Source organism: Capsella rubella, unplaced genomic scaffold, assembly GCF_000375325.1.
Source record: "Capsella rubella cultivar Monte Gargano unplaced genomic scaffold, Caprub1_0 scaffold_1, whole genome shotgun sequence".
NCBI lineage: Eukaryota > Viridiplantae > Streptophyta > Magnoliopsida > Brassicales > Brassicaceae > Capsella > Capsella rubella.
In genome coordinates, this window is record NW_006238923.1 from 2,903,372 (window position 1) to 2,926,016 (window position 22,645).

The following is a 22,645-nucleotide window of genomic DNA, read 5'->3' on the forward strand; positions in this document are numbered from 1 at the left end:
CAAAAAAAAAAAAATATATATATATATATATATATAAACAAAGATTGGTAAGACCATCCTCAATGGTAGGATTAAATGAGTGAATCTTAGAATTAATTTAATAATTAATATTAAAAGTGTAGAGTTTAAGATATGTATTTTTGTTTTTTGTTTTTATGTAGGATTATTGGTAGGTTTTTAAGTTTGGTATCTTAAACAAAAATATTAATTAAAAAAAATTAACAATTTTAATTTTTAAACACTTAATAATTATTATTTAATTTTAAAACATATATAAATTACAATTTATTGTATAAATAACATAAAACACAATTACTTTAAAGGTGATTTATTTCAACACCCACTTAGAAACTGCCATATCACAGCCTCTTAAACATTCTTTTGTACCTTATATAAGATACGGTATCTTATATTTTAATTAACATTTTGATTTAATTTAAATATCTAGTTTACCTAAGATATGCTTAAGATGCTAGCATTGATGATGCTCTAACAAATATTATCTTTATATGATTCCGTGTAATGTCACCTCATATGTAGCAAATCACAATAGATCATATCGTGATATATGTACACATACCATATATACTGTGTTGTTTGTTAATCTCTCGATTCTTTCTTCTTTTTTTGCAAAAAGATCTTGTATACGTTTGTGGTTGCAATGCTCTCCAAATTAAATGTGGTCGAAACCAGGCTGGAGTACTTTACTATATATTGTTGATCAGCAGCTTCTCTCTTTATGCATTTGGGGTTAATAAAGAGTATGTAGAACTGTAGACTTGTGCACAATCACCCACTATGCATGCATAGCCTTGTGATAGAGTTCAAAGTTATCTAGTTGTACAAGGACGGACAAATATTGAATTGAGTCAAAACTCTCTCTCTCTCTGATCTCAAACATGTTTATAGAGTTTACTCTAAGCTACCTCTTCCTAAACTACAGTTATTTATAATATTTTACATGTACGTAGAATTAGCTAGTGGTGTTGGTAAAGGTTGTAAACGCCAAACGGACTCTATTCCATTGCAAGTTCATCTTTTTTTTCCACACTTCCGACTCAGTCTTCTATGAGCTTGTTTGTCATATATATTAGACTCGTTTCAAGTCTCTTATATATTACCTTGTTCTGTTACAGCTGTAAAACAATAACTTTTTTTGTTTCAGGTACTTCTTCAATTCGTCCATAGGCTTTAGCTCCTTTGCATCATCTGCTACATGCCTTTAATCTAAATCATCATGTTGCACAACCTTTGTCTATCTATATACTCTGGGAGATTAACGATCGCTCATCCATTGTCTTCGAAATATATAGCTGGATTCAAGAGCATCCACTTTCAGCTTCATCTCCTCGATCGATGTCTTAAACCGGCTAAACTGAAATGTACATGATGATGAAAATAACTACACTCATTCCTGAGTACTGCGTGGAAAATACTAAAATCTCTTCTTGTATATTGCGCCGGAGCAAAGGGTCTATCTGACTCCTGTAATTTGAAGCACTCATGATTCCTTCCTGCTTCAGTGACGTCCCATTAATTGAAGATAGTTCAGCCGTTCACGTGAGTCACAGGACGCGCGACACAAGAGTGACTACTGTGAGTTTTGTTTTCCTCTTATGTGATTGCTAATTCCACTTTATGCATGCATATATGTCTCACTCGGCCCTTTTTGGTACGTCTAAACCAGAACGTAAACCGGGTCTTATAATTAACAAGCGCTTTCTGGTTTTACGCCCGCGATTCTTAGAGTCAAAAGCTTCATGGCTCATGCATTAACATTTGTGTAATTCTTTATCTTTATGGAGTACAGTTATTATTCATCAAAATATGTTAAAAAAATTACTTTATTTAGAAGGATATTGTAAAAGTAAATGAGCGAACACGTTGGTCTCGTTGACTTAGCTCAACCTTTCTTCTTTTATTCTTGATCACAAGTTTAATGGAAACAACTATTTTTATCATATGTGTTTTGTGTATATTTATTAGGAGGAATGTTAACAGATTAAACCAGAGAAAATATAGTTAAAACCAGAGTAAAGACAAACGCACAATATTGTCACGTAACTGAGAAAACCATTATAAGATCAGCATTTCAAGAATGATGATGAAACCTGCAATATCACTCATGGTTTCATGTGCTTTCATGTTTCTTGTTTTGAGCTATATTCAACAAGGTAACATATTATTACATATATATAGCCTCCATTTTTCTAAAATTTGATTCATCATTAATTTGCGCTGACTATATAGCAAAAATTATCAAAATGACCAATTAGAATCGTGTTGTTGTTGTTTGAAAAAAAAAAAAAAAAAAAAAGACGTGGAAGCAGCGAACAAGAAGAGGTGTCACATAAATCAAATGTACACAGGGGAATGCGGCAAGGATGGAAACAAGGCGTGCTTAGGCGATTTCAAAAACAAGAAGTTTAAATATGATCTTTGCCAATGTACTGACGCTTTCCGTTATTCACCTGAGTTACCTCCTCAGCGTCTTTGCAATTGCAGTCGTCCTTGCTAGATTTTTTTATGTTGTTATCTTATCCATAACCAACTTATTTTGTACTACACAATTAATATTATCAAATAATGAGAACCTTTTTTGGTAAGTAAACAGTAAGTCGTGTCAATCAATTTTGTATACCTTATATAAAAAAGTGGCCCAAAAGACTTGGCCAATCAAATTTGACCACGTCATATATTTATCTGGTTTATGAGTTGCTGATACGAATTTGAGTTAAGAAAATTAGTAAAAAGGCCAGATTATGAGTCAAAGTTTAGGAAAAGTCTATCTTCAATTATGGTGACGTGGCTTTATTAAAAATTAAAACAAAAGAGCCATCAGAGACTTGACACACCTACCCCAAAGCTTATGGACCTCGTGCGTGACTAAATATATTAGAAAGTAGAAACCCACCACACAAGTCAGCCAAGCAAGCGCAAACCAGAGCAAACCACGTTGAGAGATTCGAGAGAGAGAGAGATTTAAGAGAGGGAGCATTCACCATTTGATTAGCTCATCCAACTTATTCTTTTCCCAAGGGGTTCCCTGAGGTATGTATTCTCTAGATTCCTTCTTCTTTTTGTATTGTTTCTGGGTTTCCATCTCTTTCAAATCTTAGATCGATTCTTGTCTTATGAGCTCTTAATATAGATTTCGATTATTCGAATAGATCTTTGACGAAATGGTTCTTCGATTTACGATCGGTGGATCTATTGATTCCTTGCTTGTGTTGTTTTCTTTGGGTTTATCTATCACTCTCTTTTGAAGATGGTTTGACCTGCTCTTTTTATGTGTACACTAGTAGCTAGTAAGAGTTATCATATGGCTTTTAGATCGTGTTATATTTCCGTTATCGGGTTCTTAAGTCCAATCGATGAATCTTTTAGTGGGATTAAGATCTATTTATTTGGTGTGCTTTATAGCTTACACGTTTAGATGAGATTTGATGTGTTTTTTTCTGGGTTTTCCATATCTGTTGAGCAAACTTTAATGTATGTATTGTATAACCATTTGTTGTTTCCTGATTTTTACATGTTCGTGTATATGTTGACATGAGTAGTTTCTGTAAATTTTAAAGATCACAAGAGATACAACACTATGGCCAAAGGAGTTGCAGTTTTGAACAGCAGCGAGGGTGTTAAGGGGACTATCTTCTTCACCCAGGAAGGACAAGGTAGCTCTTTTTTAAGACCGCTTGCTTTATAAGTTTTTTTTTTTGTATCTTTATCTTTTTCCTTCTTCTCAAATGACTAAGTTCTTGTCTTGGTTTTTGTAGGTGTGACCACTGTCACTGGAACACTTTCTGGCCTTAAGCCTGGTCTCCATGGTTTCCATGTCCATGCTCTTGGTGATACCACTAACGGTTGCATGTCTACTGGTAACTCTTCTACCTCTGTGAACACCTTTCTGTAAATTTTCAATGGCTTATTAACTTTATGCGCTCTTTTTTTTCTCTTGTTTGAGGAGCTTATAACTATGTTTTGAATTAGCTACTCAAGTTCTCGTCAATGCAATTGAAATTGTTATAAACCTTTGTTCATTTTTGTATCTAGGTCCACATTTCAACCCTGATGGTAAAACACATGGTGCCCCAGAGGATGCTACTCGACATGCTGGCGACCTAGGAAACATCACTGTTGGAGACGATGGTATCCCTTCTCCACATTTGTATCCCTCATCTCAATCTTTTATAGACCTCGCATCTTTTCTACTCTTTTTCTCTCAATTGTGCTTTTGCAGTCTTAGTTCTTTAGTTACGTTTTTCTTCTATGACCAGCTTTATTGTTCATGGATTTACATAAAAATTTTGTTTTTCTTTTCCCAGGAACTGCCACCTTCACGATCACTGACTGCCAGGTTCTTAGCTGTGTACCTGTTTTGTATTCTTTTTTTTCTAATCCAGACTGATATAGTGAATAAATCTCATATGAGACAATTGTGTTCATTCCACAGATTCCTCTTACTGGACCAAACTCTATTGTTGGAAGGGCTGTTGTTGTCCATGCAGACCCTGATGACCTCGGAAAGGGTGATGACCTTTGACATTCGTTTTTTATTATGCAGTTTATCTAGTTTCCTTATTACGTTAAGTAAATTTAAAGGTTACCCTTTCCCTTTGAGTACATTTACTGTATCATGTGTATGATTCAGCATGCATCCTATGAACACTATATATAACCTGGACTTGTTTGGTTTTTACTGTTTCAGGAGGCCATGAACTCAGCTTGACTACCGGAAATGCAGGCGGCCGTATTGCTTGCGGTGAGTACATTTAATCCACATTTTACTCTCATCTCCTGTAGAAAATTAATCCATCATAAGCTGGATCATTACCAGCACTCCCATCTTGAACTCCATTGATTCTCCATATTATCTTGCATTTTGGGGTTCGGCCGAAAATGGATCACCTATTACATCATATATGTCTGAAAATGTAATATAGTTTTTATACGTTTGGGAAGTGACTAGAGATTGACTTTAGGCTCGTGCACTCCACAGAACTATATCTTCTGTTAAACAGATCAATCTGATAGACCATTAAACGATCAACTGACTGGCCTTACGTTTATCATATTGCAGGTATCATTGGTCTCCAGGGCTAAAGCTGTTACATTTCCAAAGAAGAGATTGCTGTAATAAGGAGGTCCAACGTTAGACCTGGGTTTGGTAATGTGTGTGTATCTTTCGGTGTGTGGCTATAACTTCTGAGCTTAGTTGCTCAAAGCATTTGTAGTTCAGACAGAAAACAGAGAAAATTCCGTACTTTTACCATTTTCTGAATAAAAAGAGAGTTGGTTTAACAGTGATAAGTTGCTTCTATGCTAAACATTAATAAACTATCGTGGCCTTCTATCTTCTTAGATCAGTTTGTCAGTCATAAGAAGATGATCTTCAAATTTCTTTTGTACAAACTCATCCTAACCTAATCCGAGCTTATTAATTTTGACACCACAAACTTCTTTGATTATTTCAGTCTATTTTCACAAGGTTAATATTTTGCTATTGAGGTAACCTTCAATTGAAACTTTCTTTTAACAAAATCAGACTCAGAAAGTAGATCGATTAAACACATTTATCATTCCTTTTGGACAAAAAGAGAGATACAAATTATACTGTGATACAAATTATACTGTGATATTTGAACGTTTCTTGATGAGTTGTTATGGCTTTAGATCCCCCGGCAAAAGAGTCAAGATACCTGACTGCTCCTTAACCTTGTTCAACAGAAGCATCAAAAGCGGAACTTTTGAAAGTGTTCTTTGTGATCCCACCATTATCAACTTTTTCTGTCGCAGCCAAACAACAATTTCAACCAATGATCATGGATAAACGACATTGTTCAACGCCATATCCATATGCTCTCTAAATCTCACCTTTGCACGTGTCAAAGCAACATTGATCCTATGCCAATCTCCGAGCAGTGAGGATGCAGAGCTCCTTGGTTTCTCCCGTGATCTCACAAAAGATACCAATATGCAGTCCTTATCTCTTCCCTAAACCATGTGAAGTCGTAAAGGTTGGTTATTACAGATTACCAAATTAAAATGCTCAAACAAATAAGGACGGTAGACCCAAGGGCCAAACCTGATACTTGTCTATAGTATGTATCTCCACAGAAGTCGTCGGAATGGCGTGTTGAATGAGGCTCACTTGTGAGTTATAAGGAGTAATGATTCCAATATCTTTACCATTTACTCCATTGTTAACTAGCTCCTCTACAATCTAAGAACTGTATTAGCTCCGTGTTCATTACTTTAAATGCATCATTCATACTAAACAATACCTCAGCTATTATGGAAGCTTCAACTGGATTGTTGATCGCATTCTGATCCCTAGCTTCAAAAGCACGCAGCATATCTAGAAGAAAAAAAATCATATTGTCTCGTGATAAATCCAGTCCATATGGCAAAGAATTCATGTGAAGAAATAGGAATTCGTAAGTAGCAAAAAACCTGTATTAACAAATACAACTGTTCTGGTTGGCTCCAGAACCTGTTGGAAACACAAAGGGGTTAAGGAATAATTAGATTATTTGTGGACAAAGCCTACGGAGAGTCAATGTGCAACACAACAAATAATGTAGAGCAATTAGGTGGAGCTAAGCTGAACTGATTGTCTGAGTTGCTCAAAAAATGCCTCTTTGACTTGTAAAGTTTTTTTAAGAACAATATTCTGACCTTTTTAAGCCATGATGAAGTCAAATTACAAGTAGGAAGCACAAGTGTGGCATTAGCTACTTCAGTAGAACCACAGCATAACCTGTCTCCATATATCAGAGCATTTGATAGTTCCATAATACCTTGACACATTCGGTACTGTACATAAAAGATGTCTTACTATAGCAGAATGTTATACCCAATAACAAAGTGTACTAACATAATTCTATCTTAGTAGATAAGGGGAACCTGGTTTTGTAACACTGAAATTGCCTGAGGATGAGCTTCTGATAACCTGCGAAACAAGCTTATTCCCATCCCATTCTCTCTAGCCTCGGTACTCTAATTACATAAACACAACAATGATACTGAAGTTACTGGAAAAAAAGTTTTATTTCAAAAAAGATGGTAAATGCTTACCTGCACTAGTGGCGGTAGTTGGTAGTGGTCACCAACAAGTACAAACGTAGAAGCGAACAGCAAGGGTCCTATCGAAACCTGATCGGTACAAGAAACCGTGGATTCATTAAATACTATTCCACTTCAAACTCTATTGTGTCAGACTCTAACTTTCAATTCTGGTACATAAATGAATTTTTTCAAGTAAGGGCCACTGGTTATTGTGTTCTATTAAGCAAAATTTAAAACACATGCCATCTAATTCCAAATCCCTCCAAAATTGATCGCAATTTCCAAGTTGCCTTCATGGAAGTTGCATTTCAACTCAACCAACTGACAAGGAATAAGAAATCATACAGGGAGTGCAATCTGGCCAGCTTCATCAATTATGCATACGTCAAACCGCCTATTCACAAGCAAGGGACTATTGATTCCCAAACAAGTAGAGGCCACAACTTTGACCTGGTCCAACTTTTTCTTGATGTCCTCGACACTGCACATATCCATAGCTGCCACAAAGATAAGTCTCAAATAAATTGAGAAGACTCCGAAGCTACACAAGTTGGAAGAATATATTGCAAACCTGAAAAGCAACTCTCTCTTACTTCTTCATGTACAGCCTCATCTCTACCAATACGTAGAAATTCAATTCCCTGCAGTATATTCAAAATTGTAAGTCATATGTATTAAAGAAGACAGTATTATAACAGACACTTGAAGGGGTATTTTCGATCATTATATGTATTCCCTTTGAACCCACAGATTTCCACGCATCATATGTTAAGGAGAAAGAAGAGAAATGTGATATTTCACTGAGAAAACCATATTGCAGAAGATGTAGAGATAGTTGACGCCAAAAAAAAAAAATGTGTGGACCCTAGCACCATTTCTTTTGTTGACTTTCCCAATCTTGTTCACTATAGTATAGTTGTACCTAGCTTTGGCTTTCCCTACTTATTAAAAGAGACTAACCATGAGTGGATGCAAACAACTCGCATGAGATACCATCTAAATGTGCAATCAAGTTACAGAGTAACTGTAATATTTTGGAGATAACATCGTAACTATAATATTTTAGAGATGAATGGAAGATTCATAATCCAGAAAATTGAAAAGGTTCGCCAGAGGGAAAAGACCTGCGCTTTTAATTTGATAAGTAGATTATCAACAGCAGAGTTGGTGTAAGATGCAAGCAGAATAGATGAACCTCTGATCAACAAAGCTTTCACAGCATGGACCATTGTGGAGGTTTTTCCAGTTCCAGGCATTCCCAATATCAACGCATAGTCCTTTGCAGTGAGTATCTGAAAATAAAGCAAAAAAACAAGTCCTTTATGAGCTCTGTGAAAGAAAAAGAGTCTTTCAGACATGCCTTGAGAATCGCACATTCAACACAAGACCAGAGAAACATAATCATGCAATAACCTTAAGTATGGCTTGGCGCTGATCATTATTTAAACTTTTTTCTGACCATACATATGAGATTGCAGGATCCTGGCTCAGTATAGATCCATTGTCAAATCTAGGAGGCTACAGAGACATGGAAAAAAGAGAAGAACAAACAAAGCATGTAAAGAAAGGTATAAGAAACAAATTGCATAATCTTGTATAAGGGATATCTGAGAAAAAGGTACTTTACCTCAAGATCCACAATCATATTCCTGATGCTATGTCCATTTTGTATGAAAAGCTGCATGAGATTGAACCTTGTACGATATGAAAACCAAGATTTAACATCGTAACAGCACATGCAGGGAATAATAATTGAATAAAAGACAAATTAAAAAATCACCTCATAACCAAAAAAGATGTCATGAATTCATCCTTGCAAATTCTCCATAACTCATGAGAGAGATTAGATGCCTCAGAAGAAGGTTCGCTCCATGGAAGACGTAATCGCTTGGATAAAGAAACCTAAGGGTTGACAAAGCAAAAGAAAAATATCGACCTCATTACACATGTCTGAGTACGAACATCAAGATAAATTGTACCAGACAAACTAAGCTAATTTACAGACTGTTAAAAGAAAACCCAGGGTGAATGAGCTTACTGATACATGATTGCGACTAATATCTGATATAATCCCATTTGCAACTGTCAGGTGGCTGACTTCTGTGCGAAGAATCTGATAATGAAATCTTATTACTAACAAATAGGCAAACAGCATAAACTAAAAGTGAAGTTGAAAAATTGTCGGAGAGAAAATATGGTAAATGACATGAATAATGTTTAGTAAGAAAAATGGTTACGAAAATTCAGAAGAACACTCTAAGGCACAGCTAACTATGTTCAAATTAATCATGACAAAAGAACAATCAAGCAATTAATAGTACCACACGATCTCCAGTTCTAAGTTTGCAATCCAGGTCATCAGTTGCGGGGGTTCCCGTCCTAATTGTATCTTCGATGGGTACTCTTTCTCTAGATTTTGATAAGTTTTGACGTACAAAACGATAGATGAATCTTGTTTCTTTATGAGAGTTATGTTGCGGAAAGTCGTTTGTCATGTCAAGAACCATAGAAGAAAGATAATTGGCTGAATGGCTGCCCTTTGAACCATGTGGATGCACAATGTCTTTCCGTAGAAGCTGATTAACAAACATAGATATTAGATCGCCAAAGAAAATAATTTTTTGACTTTGTACTCCAGTAAAAATAGCTGGTACTCAACTGACCTGCATCTCTCTAGCTTCCAAGTCAATCAGCCTGTCCCAGTGTTGAAGGAAATTGAAATGCAAATTTGAAAGATGAGAAACATGCGTGTCAAAGATATCACCAAGTCCGCTACTCTCTGCATTTCCACCATCTGCCTGGGCAAACAGACAAGATATTTTAGAAGCATTAGTCCGATAAGATATGATAACGTTTCAACACCATGAAGATGGACGTGTCATTCCTCCTCCAAGCATGCTTAAACATAACAAAATGGAAATTCAACTCAGGTCACTAGTATAAAGAATGCGACGTAAACCAACGTTTGATTACTATATCGTGAGATGAAATACATCCATTAAATCAGATTGTATTATGCAACTGCCTTCATGAAAAAAGAAATTAAAAAACCCTACATGCTTAAACATGTAGAAGTAGAGCCTTATAAATAAGAGTAACATCCTCAAATGTAAATATCAGACTTCAACATCACAAAAAGAAGAAAATACCTTGTGGTAAATCGTGCAAACATCCAGATGTCGACAGTTCCGGCACATGTTGGGATTCTAGAATCAAAATAATAAATCATACCAGTATCTAGTAGATATTCCATAGAAAAATTGTCATCACTGGACATCAGAGCATACCCGTAACATTGGCGGCAGTTTTTGGGTTGTTAACGCCACAAGGATATCATTTGCTAGTTCATTACGACGAATAATCAGACCCACCAAATCTGATCTTTGAACAGAAATTCCCTTAACAAGTGAGCACTGAAAACTTAGTCACTCGTATATCTTGAGACCAACGAAAGGCACACAACATTTTGACTTACCTGTGTCTGCTCTGACTGAAGATAGTACAGAAGGCCATTATCGATATGCTTCAGGTACCTGCAAGGTTAATGTGATATTTTATCAAAAGTGTAAACTGCTGTCCATTTTCCAGCAGTAAAAAGGGAAGAGAAACAGAACATAAGTACCTCTCAGACATCAGGAGCGTGTACAAGATCACCTGTGCGGAATGTTCCATTGATGACTGCATATCACGATAAAGATCAGGCGCTTAATCATTAATAAGCTTTTGGAATTTCCAAATTTCTAGTGAATATCTCAATAGATCTCCATACAGACCTGACCACTAGGAGCTTTTCCAGACTTAAACTCAAGGGGCATTATCTTCTCATTTACTGTGTTCATGTCGGATTCAACTATCACTCTAACTGAAGCATCAATCATCCCTTTCAGACCATACTTAGGGGCCCATGACATCTCCTCAATATCAATAACCTGAGGTAAGATTTTTTTTTTTTATACATAATAGAATTCTCATTGGGGGAGATTGCCTCAAATACACAGCGCTTATTATGCAATGATGTCAAATTATCAGTTTGGTTCAAATAGGATGCATCCGCGTGAAACGATTGGGTCAAAAACTTTCGGTCGAACTATCTGTTCCTGTTTTCCACCAGAAGAAAATAAATCCTAAGAAGATAGAAAAGGAGAAAGTGGGAAGAACTCTTACCTCTGATATATTAACTTGTTTCAGCCCAGTCGTAGAACCGAAATCAACTTTTTGTATCCCTGAGTCCTCTTTATAACGACCTGAGTCCTGTTTAAAGGAACCATGCCATGAGTTTAAGATGTTTCTGCCTATAGTCATACCAAAATGAACTTTAAAAGAGGAGGGAGGAATCACAGATAGAAGAAAAGCATGCAAAAACTGCCTCAAAGATTTTATTAGGTGACATTCACCCATTAAATTAAATATAAAAATGACCACCAATCATGGTTATGTTCTTTGTTACTGGATATCTGTAGGTGTAAGGAAATACAAGAGAAAACATGAAAATTATGTGATTGTTAAACAAGCTTATATAAGAGAAAACAAGTCCAACACACGTGAGAGCATAACGCAGTCTAATATGTATGCGGGACACTTTTGAAGAGACAGTCAAGCAGAAGAGTAGCCAGAAAAAAAGTTACGTCCATGTAAGGAAATAGTGATATAACAGCCATGAATAACTCAAGAAAGAATCATAAATCATAAATAGGAATATGCTGGTGCACCTTCGAATATCGGAAATGACGAATCCAATCCAACATTTTTGGGATTGCTCCAAATAAAGTTGCTTTCATATCTCTTTCATGTACTGATGGAACATATGATCAGATAAGAAAGTAATTAAGTCATTAGGTCAACTTTTAGCATTTCATATTAAAAACAGAACAAAAATTCTGAGCATTCATAGAAGCACAACGAACAAAGAGGTATCATAGGCATACAATTTAAAATTCTAGTAGATAAGCGGTATTCTATTCTATATATTAACTCAAAATTCTAATATAATTAAGGAGCATCCTAGCTATATAATAAGTGCATGAACCTTCAAATAATAGGAACACGTAATGTAGTAATCAACCTCCACATGCATATAAGCTCTCAATATTTTTCTTAATCACTATGCTCGCATATTCTTGCAAACCATCTACAGATGGAGTCTCTTGCGTGAGACCAGCCTGAAAAACAAAGGAAGTGGATAGTACAGATCAATACATTGCAAGAAATCAAATAAAACAAAATAAAACACTCATTATCCAATAGAATAGGCTTATCATAAATTCCATACTGCAGTAAACCTGAAAAATTTGGTGTAGCAAGGTTCCATTTAAGGCTACTGCTGCGTGTTCATTGGATCTGAGCCTCTCATCTAGCACGGTTCGCCTTGGGCAACCAAAACTTCCTGCAACCTGAAAGGTAGGACAGTTATTCAGGACCAAAAAACAGCAAAATTAAATTACATGCATAGAAGATTGGTATTCGTAATAAGAAACCCTAATAGATAAAGGAAAAGATACCCTAGTTCCAGCAATAAGGGTGTCAGGGTGAACAATTAAGAAATTATTTTGATGGTCCACGTCACACTTGCCATCCCCATCAAATTCTCCAATAACATTGATTGAATCTCCTGGTGAAAGAGTGCTGTAAGACCTGGTAACAATATTCAGGGAAGTACGTTTCAACCAACTGCGAAATGAATAGATGATATTTGGCTTCCCCATACTCTAAGAGAATAGAAACAACAAGAAAATGTGTAGTACACTATTATCCCACAGTTGGAAACTAAAAATGGTAAGAGCACACAAGGTGTAGAAAATTCATCAATCGTTGAACAGAGGAGCAAAGATAGCTTGCAATCTGAAAAGCAAAGATTTCCCTAAATTTCATCAAGAAAAATTACCATTCATCCCAGAGATACAAAGCACATTCTACTCCAGAGTTCTCGTCTAGCAGGCGAAGAACCTGAGAGAATATCAGTCAGCAAAATGAGCCTGTACTATATAGAAACCCCAAAATACATAACAAACCTTATAAGGACAATGAGCCCTGGTTGATCCCGCCAAACCAAGTTTTTCGGATACCTGTAAAATCTGGACAATGAGCAACTTTCACATGAAAACCACATTGCTTCCCTTAATAACGATAAATACTTTACCTCCAATACAAGGAAATAGCTATCTGGACTTATCGAAGAATGCTTTTTTGGTAGAGCCATCAGCCCTTCATTTACAGGGTAGTCAACGACAGAACAGATGCTATCATTTTCAACTCGAACTTGGGGTATCACAGTCCCCACATCATCAGCTGTTTTATCATCAACTGAGATGACATCCTCCACTTGATCTAACAGTTCAAGCAAGGCCTACAGAAAGGGCAATATGTAAGAGAAATAATGAATGTAATCTTGACCAACCATAGTTGACAATATGTATCAAAAAATTATGCTTTTTGTAAGCATCTACAGACTGCATCAAGTTTGAAATCAAACGATGTCGGTAAGCATCTAAAGACTGCATCAAGTTTCGAGTCATACCTTTTTATGTTGTCCAGCCCCCGTTAATCCACAAGCTACACTGCATGTTACAGTACAAGAAAGCTGAACATAAACAGAGCAAAGTTAGGATATACATAAAATGTGATCATTAATCTAGTTATTAGGAATGGAATATACCTTGTTGTGAGGACATGAAAGTGACGGTGGGGTCTGGAAAGGACTGTTTCCACTATTAGAAGTGTTTACAATTTCAAACTCCCCATCTGGGGAAGGTTTTACCCTTTCCATGACTCTATTTGCTGCAAAATCTGGTCTTTTGGAATTTTTTTTTGAGGGTGAAGATAACCACTGCTCGACCTTGGAAGTTATACCTGATGTAGGACATTGTGTCTGCACTAGCTGCTGTCAGTTTCTATGTGAAAAATGGAAATAAAACAGCTATGGAATCAACAATTGATAGAAAAATGAAAAAAAACCTGCCTTGTCGAGAGAGCAAGGACGAATGGTAGAAGCTTTCATCCCTAGTGAATTTTCTGTCAACTCCATCATCTTAGGAATTTGCTTGGCCGCTGCCCGAAGTCTTTCATTTACAGGAGAGAATTTCCAAGTTATCGGTTCGACACCATCATCTTGACTTGGCTTTATCAGCTATCAAGATAAAAGAAACATGTAAGCATTACACGACCACGGGACTCACTCAACCATGTAGGTAAATATTATAGGGTAAGTAGAATCTTGCAATTACATTAGCCAGCAATCAAGGAGGAAAAGATCACAATTCCAAACTGAAAAAACAGAATATAAAGGAATACAAGAAACAAAGCTACCATTCCAGGAGAGTATTTGAAGCGCTTAAAGGTCTTGGAGATCTCAGGAGATGCCTCTGTGATTCGCTGCTGGTCCATATCTTTGGACTCATCAGGTGTCTCATCCAAGGTGGCTAGAGGGTTTTGAGGCGTTAAAACTGCAGTGTCAGAGGCAAGACCATTCACATTCTGTTGATCAAGTGGGTCAGCAGTGGTGGTATGAGAGTTTGAAGTTGATTGGGAGTTCTGAATATGTCGAAGGAACAACTGCTGGATGCCCAAGTTGGGAGGTTGTGACGAATTTGCTGAAGACTGTTTGTTTAGTTTCGAAGCTGAAGACTTTGGCTTCTTTCTTGGTGGCATTTCCAATGGCCAACCCTGAAATTCTGATGGAACTGTTAAGACTTTAACTTGCCTAACACAACAAACTTCATATAATCTTCATCTAACGTCTTACGGATTCTTATATATCTTAATCTGAAACTCCAATCAACGAGGCGTAGAAGTAAATACCTTTACTCACGATCACGCTCAGCGAATCAAACAACAAATCCTGAAAGTGGTTGACGAAGCATCCCCGGTAATTCAGAAAGTCCAGTAAATTCTAGACTTAGTGGAGCTTCCACAAACTTAGACGCAGCAGAGAAGCTTCCCAGACCAAGTTGAGAATTCAGAACCCCAGAATCTATAATGAATACTGAGAAGTCAAAAACGATGGCGACGGGGCAAGCGACGGCGAGCGAAGCAGTGAGCGAGAGAGTCGGGAAGTGAAGAAGGAGGTTCGGTACCACTCAAAATCAAACCCCGCGGCTTTATTCAGTGTTAACCGTAAATCATCCGATTCAACCAGCTGACTCGGATCGGATTCCAGTTAATGAACTTAACCCGGTATAAACCATACAAATCCATTAAAACCGGTGGCCCTTTAAGTTAATTTTGGAAATAGTACTGGGGGTGTTATCCGTTAAATTAGATTTCTATGGGGAGAAATTAGAAAACAGGTAAATTTCCGAGGATGGAGGAGCCAAATATATAGAAAAGTCAGAAACTGAGATACAGTTTTTTGCTCTATTTTGCATATGTAGGGTTTTAGAAAAATCTGGACTTCACTGTTTTGGGCTCCGACGAACAAAACTTCCAACCTCCAGCAGCCATGGTGGAGCACCCAACCTATTTCGTTTACTGACGCTTACTTTATTTCGCCGGTGGCTTTGTGGGTGGGTTTACGGAACTGATTTTGTTGATTTAATTTGCCGTTTCTGAGTGTCTCCTCTCCAAAATCGACCCGTCGTTCTCTGTCCATCGATTTTCAGGTGCGTCATATCTTCTCCAGATACTGGGTAGTTCATGGGACTAGCCAATTTTAGATATCTTCTCCTGTAAAAGAAGTGAATTTGTTATGATCACATGGTGGGATTTGTTCTTCAAATGATTTATATCATGATTGTTTGAGTTCTGAATTCGATAATCTCCTCAATCCTTTGCATTTCCTTAGCTTACCAGCTGTCAATTTGAAATCATGTTATCAAATTAGTTTCTTGGCACTAACTATCAGCTGTTCTGTATCTTTTCTCCATTAGATGTTGTAACCTTTTATGTTTTATGTCTTTGGATTGTGTTGAGAGATGTTAAGGTGTTTTCCTTCTATAACTTATTCCAAATAGTTTCGTTTTGTGAGAAATGATAACTATGTTCATATGTCTTTGGATTGTGTTGCGAGAAAAGCTAGTTTCCTATGATTCAACAGTTTAAAGAATTTCTATAGGAGTACGCTTCTTTCTAGTTACTTCATTCAACTGAGGTGTTTTCTGTAGGTTGGTGCTGGTATAATGTTGAGGCAAGTGGTTGCCAAGTATTCAATAGGTAAAGCTGTGATTTATGGAAGTAACAGGGAAAAGCTTAGACCTTTCCTCTCCCAAACCAGTTGTGGGTTTCACAACGGACGGGTACTTCACCATCCTTTCCACTTTTGATAACTTGAGCTACTAGCTTGATTTTTGTTAGAGTTAGTAGATGAAGTGAATTTGTCGGAATCAATCAGGTGTGTACAATCTTGTCCAATTTCTTGTGACCCCCCTTTTTGATTGAAATCTCAATACTAGATCTGTTTGGAAACGATTTTATATGTGGTTTATCGGACGTTTGACCTTTTTCTTTAGCTTGAATGATGTTTGCTATATAAATTTTTGATGGATTTGTATGAAAAAGTCCCAAGCTAGTTGCAAGCTGAACTATAATGTTCATAAATGTAATTTTACTGGATTGTTCGACCTCTCTGTACCTTGTTGGTCTTTGATAATGCCATTACTTGTAGTCTGACCATTTAGCTGTGTCAACATCTACATTGATTTTGATGGGGTTTATTGAGTCTAAGATACAGTGAGTAAGTTTGGGCTTTGTTGAAGCAGTTTACTAAAATTTGATCTTGTTATCATTGTCTCTCATGGAATTAATTTACTGTTTATGGGTCTATTTGTATCTGTTTCTGATTTTACTCTTGGGGTATGCCATTCTCGACAGACAGTTTTTGCACCAAGAAGCTTCTTCGGTGTAGAAGATTATGTGGACGATGACACAAGCCGACCATACACATACCAGAAAGAGAAGAAGTCGAAGAATCCAGACAAACATGTGTCGTTCAAGCAACGCACAGTCGCATACATGGAGCCTTTCACCCTGGATGTCTTCATCTCAAAGCGGTTTGTCTCGGCGTCTCTCACGCACCGTGTAACATGTAGGCAAGTTGCTGTTGCGGGAACAAACTCGAAAGACGTGAAAGCTGTTCTGAGATCAAGATGTGATATCCCGGCATGTATGTCCATAGGGAGGATCTTGTCGGAACGTGCAAAAGAAGCTGATGTTTACACGGCTTCCTATACGCCGAGGGACCAAGACAAGTTTGAAGGGAAAATCAGAGCGGTTGTCCAGTCCCTTATCGATAACGGCATTGATGTGAAAATTTACCTCGACTAGATGTAACAAATGTTTTGTGCCCTTGCTAAAATTATGACAAAGTGTGTTTGTGAAACTGAAATCCTAATTAGCAAGTTATCGCTCACCATTCATGCATAAAGAGATCGAGAAAATGTCACTCGTAGTTGGGTTTCTAAGTTGGCGGTGAAAAGAAAAAGGCCGACCCTAAGTTCTCTTAACATATATATATATATTCAAAATTCAAAGTTGGGAGAAACCTGACTTAAAATCCGATTTAATTGCAGCAAGCCTAGGGATCGAGATCTCCTCTGCCAGTGGTCTGATAATCACTAATAAACAAGATACGTCTGATTGATTGAATTTTTAATTAAATAAAAAAGCTTAGAATATGGAAAGGATGATAAAATCTGAAACGGCTGTGTGGTGGTTTTAGGATGCTTATGACGCCGGTCCAAGGATAGACTCGGTGAAGATGAGTTTAGGCTACTCTAGTCCTCTCACCATCACTGCCATCGTCGACCTGGAATTCACTCCTGTTGAAGTCCTGGGAGCGCTTTCATACATCCCTTGGGGTGTGAGATCTTCCTCTTCTTCTTCTTTAATTTATCTCTTTCTTCTACGCCTATTATATAGGCTACAAATCAAAACTAACTAGGGCTTGATTAGTATATGGTTTTTATGAATCTATTTACAATTCATATAATCACAAATAGTGTTTAGAAGATTCATTCATTCATCTGCATGCATGCGTTCAAAATCTTATCATCTTCTTGGCTTGGCCTTAAACTCGTTTCCCTACAATTCATATACAACGTTGTTTGATTATTATTTTTATTTTTGTTGTCAAAGGTGCAGTGTAAATAACTTGGAATAAACATATGATCAAACACAAACACAAAATGAGAATAGAAGTGGAGGAGGAACGAACGAACGAACATTCGCGGAAAACAAGAGAGACTTTTTTTAAAGGTTTGAATTTTTATTTTTTTATATATATAAAAAAAGTGAGACAAAACAAAAGAAAAACGTTTACTTAAAAATAAAATAAAATAAATAAACCGCGTTTTTATCGAAGAAACAACTCAACAAATATTCTGTTTCAAGTCGTAAACTAATTTCCTGTAAATTTTATCTCCTTTGATTTTTTTAAAAATAAAAAAAAGGAAAATTAGAAAGCAAACCTTTGATTTTCCAATTCTTTGTTCTTAATTCTTACGCGTATATATCTGCAATATATAGAGAGGAGGTAGAGAGAGATATCAGAATCCCCCTGTGATTCATCTACATTGTGCAAATTTTGTGAATTTTCTAGGGCTAGACCTTCTGACTTAGAGAAACTTGGGGGTTTTTTTTAGGGTTTGAAAATCTAGAAAGAGAGGAGAGAATGGGGAATTGTTTATCAGGAGATGTGAAAGGAGGGAAACAAGCCATTGGAGGGGTCCAGCAGAGACCCACCTCAGCAACAACAGCCATCGCCAACAATGCTGCTCTCAACGATGCCGTCGATTTCTTCTTCAGATCTCGTGGTCAATATCCTCTCTTTTCCCAAATCGAGGTACCAACCAAAGCTTGCATCTTTTTTTTTTTTTTTTCTTTCTTTCTTGTGGACTCTCTTCTCTCTCTGTTGGTTTTTATACTATACTACTATCTTCCTTCACACTTCGATTTGTCAACCAAGTTAGTATCCAATTGTAAAATAGAATATTGCCAAAAACTCGAAAAAGACTGTTGCTTTAGCTAGGGATCCTCCTCCTTCTTCATTTTTTTAATCCATCATATTGGATAAGATATTCCACACACACATGTTTTCTACTTTTCGTATGGAGAATAACCATTGACTTAGTCTTCCTCAGTCTTCCTCAGTCTTTGTCCCATGTTTTCTCTCTCTCTCTCTCTCTCTCTCCCTTGCGTGGGGTTTTAGTTTATTGAATCTTCTTTTGTGGGGTAAAGTTTCTTGTTTTTGTTCTGAGAAAGCACCTATACAATGCATGTGCATTGAACTTTTGTGTTTTAACATTGTGTTTTGCAGTTAACTTTGTCCGCTTCAAATTTGCTTGACTGTGACATCACATCTAAGGTATGACCATACCATTTATTGATCAATCTATAAACTTCATATAGTACCCACCATTAACAAGTTGATGACTTCTTTTTTTTTTTGTAGAGTGATCCCATGGCTGTCATGTATCTGAGGAAAAAGGATGGGAAGCTTGAGGAAATTGGCCGTACTGAAGTCATACTTAATAGTTTGAATCCGAGTTGGATTGAGAAGATTACAGTCTCTTTTCAGTTTGAAGTTGTTCAGACATTAGTGTACGCCACCTTCAACTATTCTTTTCTGATGTGTTGCACATGTTTAACTACTAGAATACTGTCAACTTATATCACTTTTCTTTTTTTTTCAGTTTTCACGTGTATGATGTTGATACCAGATATCACAATGTGCCAGTGAAGGTAATATTTTCACTGATAATACAATCCGGTGGATAAGAAGTTTGCATTTTGATTATAAATGTTACACCTCAATAATGGTTTTAATATTCCTTTTTCAGACGTTAAAGCTGAAGGACCAGGATTTCTTGGGAGAGGCCACCTGTGTTCTGTCCGAGGTAAAATTTATTCGATGATAAGATACTGCTACTTGATGGCTTTATTTGGCCATTTGTTTCTGTTACTATTCTTTGTGTACAACATATCTTATAATTTCCATTTCCATTCCTCTTCCAATCACCAGATTATGACAAGACCTAACCGGACTGTGACATTGAGTCTTACTGGCAACGTTAGAGCTGGTGTGAATAGAAATTTGGGAACGCTCTCTGTCTTAGCTGAAGAAACAGTTGCTTCTAAAACTGTCGCTGAGATTAATTTTCGCTGTGTCAATTTGGATAACAAGGACTTGTTCTCTAAGAGTGTAAGTACAAACTTATGCATTCTTGTCCTCTTAGGTCACAATATTAAGATTTTTTGCAGAAACTTGAACATCTTGTTTTCTCTTTCTAGGATCCTTTCTTAAGAATTTCAAGAATTGTTGAGAGTACTGCTGCAGTCCCGATTTGTCGGACTGAGGTAGTGGACAACAACCTCAACCCCATGTGGAGGCCTGTGTGCTTGACTATGCAGCAATTTGGAACCAAAGTAAGCTAGTTATTTTACAGTAATTCAATGTATTTGAATTAATCATTATGTTAAACTGTTTATTTTGTCTATGCAGGACACCCCATTGGTTATCGAGTGCTTTGATTTCAATACCAGTGGGAATCATGAGCTTATTGGGTAACATGTTAACCTTTAACCTTCTACTAGGTCTCACCATATACTGATTTGTGTTACTAACAATTGTACTGAACTTCGCAGAAGGACAGAGAAATCTGTAGCGGAATTAGAGAGACTTTGTCTCCAGAAAGAGGCTGTGAACTTTGTGTATCCATCTCTTAGTCACGGTCGCAAAAAGGTGCCAACTAGTACCACTTGATTAAAATCTTATAACAGTTATTTGCATCTGTTTTTGTTAAGATTTTTTATTGGAATTTTGTAGATTCTGAAAGGCCAGCTCATCGTGGACCGTTTTGTGGAGAAAGTCCAGTACAGTTTTCTTGATTACATATCCAGTGGCTTCGAACTTAATTTCATGGTTGCAGTTGATTTCACTGGTAAATTACCTTCTTCTACTCATATAAACTTATATTCTTAGAAACCTTGAGTTTTAATCTTGATGGTCTGTCGTCCAGCTTCAAATGGTGATCCCCGAACTCCAAATTCTTTGCATTACATTGATCCATCAGGCAGATCAAACTCATATCAGCAGGTACCATTGTTACACATTCAATCTTTTTGTATGGAATCAGTTTTTTGTTTTTGTGATTTCTCTCAGTGTGAGGGTTCCCTTGACCTTCATCTTATATATTAACATAATTTGCTCTCTATATATTTCTCAGGCTATTATGGAAGTAGGAGAGGTCATCCAGTTTTATGACTCTGATAAGCGATTTCCTGCCTGGGGTTTTGGAGGAAGAACATCGGATGGTTCTGTGTCTCATGCCTTTAACTTGAATGGAGCATCATACGGCGATGAGGTAACTTACAAGACTAGAAAACTGTTTTGCTTTTTTTTTATTATTGGAACTAGTATATTGTGTGCATACTGGTGTATATTATTACAAATAGATTATACTGAACTTTTGTCTATTTTCTTATTTCAGAACCATGAACATTGCATTCTAGTATTTGCATGTTAAGTTCCACATAGCTTCATATTCTCTTTTCCTTTTCAGGTTGTTGGAGTTGAAGGAATCATGACAGCTTATGCGAGTGCTCTTCGCAATGTTGCTCTAGCGGGACCGACTCTTTTCAGCCATGTGGTTGACAGGGCTGCTCATACTGCTTCACAGTCACTCTCACAAAACAGTCCAAAGTACTATGTTCTGCTCATCATTACGGTAAGAAACTGAGAACTCAGATGCGTGCAATTCAGATCAAATGAGCATCTGTTAATATTGAATGTCAAAATGTTTGGATGTGTGAACAGGATGGAGTCCTTACAGACATGGCGGGTACAGTAGACGCATTGGTGAGAGCTTCTGATCTCCCGTTGTCAGTTCTTATAGTCGGTGTGGGAAACACAGACTTCAGACAAATGGAGGTAAAAGTTTTGTTTTTGTCTAGTAAATAAGTTATATATCTTATCTCGTATCGTCTCTGTCAAAAGCTTCAAGTTCTTGTCTAGTGTGACTTGACCTTGTAAATTATTTCAGATACTTGATGCTGATAATGGTCGCCGGTTAGAGAGTTCTACCGGTAGGATAGCTACACGGGACATCGTTCAATTCGTGCCTATGAAAGACATCCATAGTGAGTTTTAAATTTCTTCATTTACAAAAATTTCTATACATTTCAAAGGCATTGTTTGTGTTAAGTGTTTAGATGCGTTTTGGATGTGATAGTAAAAAATTTGAAATTTGGTTGCAGGTGGACAAGTGTCAGTGGTGCAGGCACTTCTAGAGGAACTTCCCGGTCAATTTCTGAGCTATGTCCGTACCAGAAATATCAATCCGGTCGGCGCTCCTGCGATTTGAGTTTACCGCATAGTCTATTTTCATTTTTTTTGCTTTGCATAGTTCATCATGTTCTTAATTTACTTAGGTTGGAAAAACAAATTAAGGAAACACATATAAAATTGCTAAAGCATGTATATAATTATTCATTTATAGCATTTATGTATCACAATAGTATCATTTCTCTTGTATATATGAATATTATATAACTTGTTGACAAAGATCAAAAAGAATATGATATAACTTGTTGACAAAGATAAAAAGAGTATGATATAATCACGCATCAAAATGTAAAATTGACTGGATAC

At 36.7% G+C, this 22,645-nt stretch overlaps 5 protein-coding genes and 1 long non-coding RNA gene across 11 annotated transcripts; 4 read left to right on the forward strand and 2 right to left on the reverse strand.

Moving 5' to 3' along the window:
• The first annotated feature begins 2,090 nt into the window (after positions 1–2,090).
• LOC17899619 (putative defensin-like protein 228) lies at positions 2,091–2,540 on the forward strand. Its single transcript, XM_006304897.2, has 2 exons — positions 2,091–2,174; positions 2,319–2,540. Exons 1-2 carry the CDS (start codon positions 2,099–2,101, stop codon positions 2,516–2,518), a joined length of 276 nt encoding a protein of 91 aa, XP_006304959.2. The 5' UTR covers positions 2,091–2,098; the 3' UTR covers positions 2,519–2,540.
• A 375-nt stretch (positions 2,541–2,915) lies between these two features.
• On the forward strand, positions 2,916–5,303 carry LOC17900052 (superoxide dismutase [Cu-Zn] 1). 2 transcript variants are annotated; one of them, XM_023788897.1, is made up of 8 exons: positions 2,916–3,051; positions 3,561–3,674; positions 3,777–3,878; positions 4,054–4,149; positions 4,326–4,357; positions 4,454–4,529; positions 4,709–4,762; positions 5,081–5,303. In XM_023788897.1, the coding sequence occupies exons 2-8, from the start codon at positions 3,599–3,601 to the stop codon at positions 5,101–5,103; spliced, it is 459 nt and encodes a 152-aa protein (XP_023644665.1). In that variant the 5' UTR covers positions 2,916–3,051; positions 3,561–3,598; the 3' UTR covers positions 5,104–5,303. The 2 variants fall into 2 exon arrangements, with proteins under 2 accessions (XP_023644665.1, XP_006305743.1); XM_006305681.2 differs by having other exon boundaries at positions 3,579–3,674.
• A 206-nt stretch (positions 5,304–5,509) lies between these two features.
• On the reverse strand, positions 5,510–15,122 carry LOC17899317 (DNA replication ATP-dependent helicase/nuclease DNA2). Of its 4 annotated transcripts, none has more exons than XM_023788892.1 (35): positions 14,863–15,122; positions 14,371–14,727; positions 14,024–14,191; positions 13,721–13,933; positions 13,583–13,645; positions 13,205–13,411; positions 13,077–13,130; positions 12,950–13,011; positions 12,567–12,699; positions 12,348–12,458; positions 12,131–12,227; positions 11,778–11,860; positions 11,233–11,319; positions 10,842–10,997; positions 10,691–10,746; positions 10,544–10,601; positions 10,356–10,466; positions 10,218–10,274; positions 9,732–9,866; positions 9,390–9,644; positions 9,107–9,181; positions 8,849–8,970; positions 8,696–8,762; positions 8,482–8,586; positions 8,193–8,360; positions 7,640–7,709; positions 7,414–7,565; positions 7,078–7,155; positions 6,907–6,999; positions 6,679–6,816; positions 6,454–6,493; positions 6,285–6,358; positions 6,086–6,223; positions 5,875–5,994; positions 5,510–5,787 (listed from the first exon to the last, which is right to left on the reverse strand). In XM_023788892.1, exons 2-35 carry the CDS (start codon positions 14,710–14,712, stop codon positions 5,662–5,664), a joined length of 4,014 nt encoding a protein of 1,337 aa, XP_023644660.1. In that variant the 5' UTR covers positions 14,713–14,727; positions 14,863–15,122; the 3' UTR covers positions 5,510–5,661. The 4 variants fall into 4 exon arrangements, with proteins under 4 accessions (XP_023644660.1, XP_023644661.1, XP_023644663.1 ...); XM_023788893.1 differs by having other exon boundaries at positions 14,371–14,735; XM_023788895.1 differs by lacking the exons at positions 5,510–5,787; positions 5,875–5,994 and having other exon boundaries at positions 6,126–6,216.
• Positions 15,123–15,431: 309 nt separating this feature from the next.
• Positions 15,432–17,418, forward strand: LOC17899946. Its single transcript, XM_006305605.2, has 3 exons — positions 15,432–15,662; positions 16,164–16,295; positions 16,870–17,418. Exons 2-3 carry the CDS (start codon positions 16,179–16,181, stop codon positions 17,320–17,322), a joined length of 570 nt encoding a protein of 189 aa, XP_006305667.1. The 5' UTR covers positions 15,432–15,662; positions 16,164–16,178; the 3' UTR covers positions 17,323–17,418.
• A 442-nt stretch (positions 17,419–17,860) lies between these two features.
• On the reverse strand, positions 17,861–18,550 carry LOC111832586. Its single transcript, XR_002835486.1, has 2 exons — positions 18,465–18,550; positions 17,861–18,078 (listed from the first exon to the last, which is right to left on the reverse strand). It is a non-coding gene; the product is annotated as an uncharacterized LOC111832586 (long non-coding RNA).
• On the forward strand, positions 18,537–22,528 carry LOC17898227 (protein BONZAI 3). Of its 2 annotated transcripts, none has more exons than XM_006307020.2 (16): positions 18,537–18,838; positions 19,313–19,360; positions 19,448–19,596; positions 19,689–19,737; positions 19,836–19,892; positions 20,018–20,197; positions 20,287–20,421; positions 20,498–20,559; positions 20,641–20,737; positions 20,822–20,936; positions 21,015–21,091; positions 21,222–21,359; positions 21,558–21,722; positions 21,812–21,925; positions 22,038–22,134; positions 22,252–22,528. In XM_006307020.2, the coding sequence occupies exons 1-16, from the start codon at positions 18,668–18,670 to the stop codon at positions 22,356–22,358; spliced, it is 1,761 nt and encodes a 586-aa protein (XP_006307082.1). In that variant the 5' UTR covers positions 18,537–18,667; the 3' UTR covers positions 22,359–22,528. The 2 variants fall into 2 exon arrangements, with proteins under 2 accessions (XP_006307082.1, XP_023645640.1); XM_023789872.1 differs by lacking the exon at positions 18,537–18,838 and adding an exon at positions 19,209–19,227.
• The last annotated feature ends 117 nt before the right edge of the window (positions 22,529–22,645 follow it).

Coding starts and splice junctions, on each gene's coding strand:
- LOC17899619 (XM_006304897.2), top strand. CDS start 2,099: ATGATGATGAAACCTGCAATATCACTCATGGTTTCATGTGCTTTCATG. Junction 2,175..2,318: donor TTTGAGCTATATTCAACAAG/GTAACATATTAT, acceptor AAAAAAAAAAAG/ACGTGGAAGCAGCGAACAAG.
- LOC17900052 (XM_023788897.1), top strand. CDS start 3,599: ATGGCCAAAGGAGTTGCAGTTTTGAACAGCAGCGAGGGTGTTAAGGGG. Junction 4,530..4,708: donor CCCTGATGACCTCGGAAAGG/GTGATGACCTTT, acceptor TTACTGTTTCAG/GAGGCCATGAACTCAGCTTG. Junction 4,763..5,080: donor AGGCGGCCGTATTGCTTGCG/GTGAGTACATTT, acceptor ATCATATTGCAG/GTATCATTGGTCTCCAGGGC.
- LOC17899317 (XM_023788892.1), bottom strand. CDS start 14,712: ATGCCACCAAGAAAGAAGCCAAAGTCTTCAGCTTCGAAACTAAACAAA. Junction 8,587..8,695: donor ATATGATTGTGGATCTTGAG/GTAAAGTACCTT, acceptor ATGTCTCTGTAG/CCTCCTAGATTTGACAATGG. Junction 6,817..6,906: donor TTTCAGTGTTACAAAACCAG/GTTCCCCTTATC, acceptor TTTTATGTACAG/TACCGAATGTGTCAAGGTAT.
- LOC17899946 (XM_006305605.2), top strand. CDS start 16,179: ATGTTGAGGCAAGTGGTTGCCAAGTATTCAATAGGTAAAGCTGTGATT. Junction 16,296..16,869: donor GTGGGTTTCACAACGGACGG/GTACTTCACCAT, acceptor CATTCTCGACAG/ACAGTTTTTGCACCAAGAAG.
- LOC17898227 (XM_006307020.2), top strand. CDS start 18,668: ATGGGGAATTGTTTATCAGGAGATGTGAAAGGAGGGAAACAAGCCATT. Junction 19,361..19,447: donor ACTGTGACATCACATCTAAG/GTATGACCATAC, acceptor TTTTTTTTGTAG/AGTGATCCCATGGCTGTCAT. Junction 20,198..20,286: donor AGGACTTGTTCTCTAAGAGT/GTAAGTACAAAC, acceptor TTCTCTTTCTAG/GATCCTTTCTTAAGAATTTC.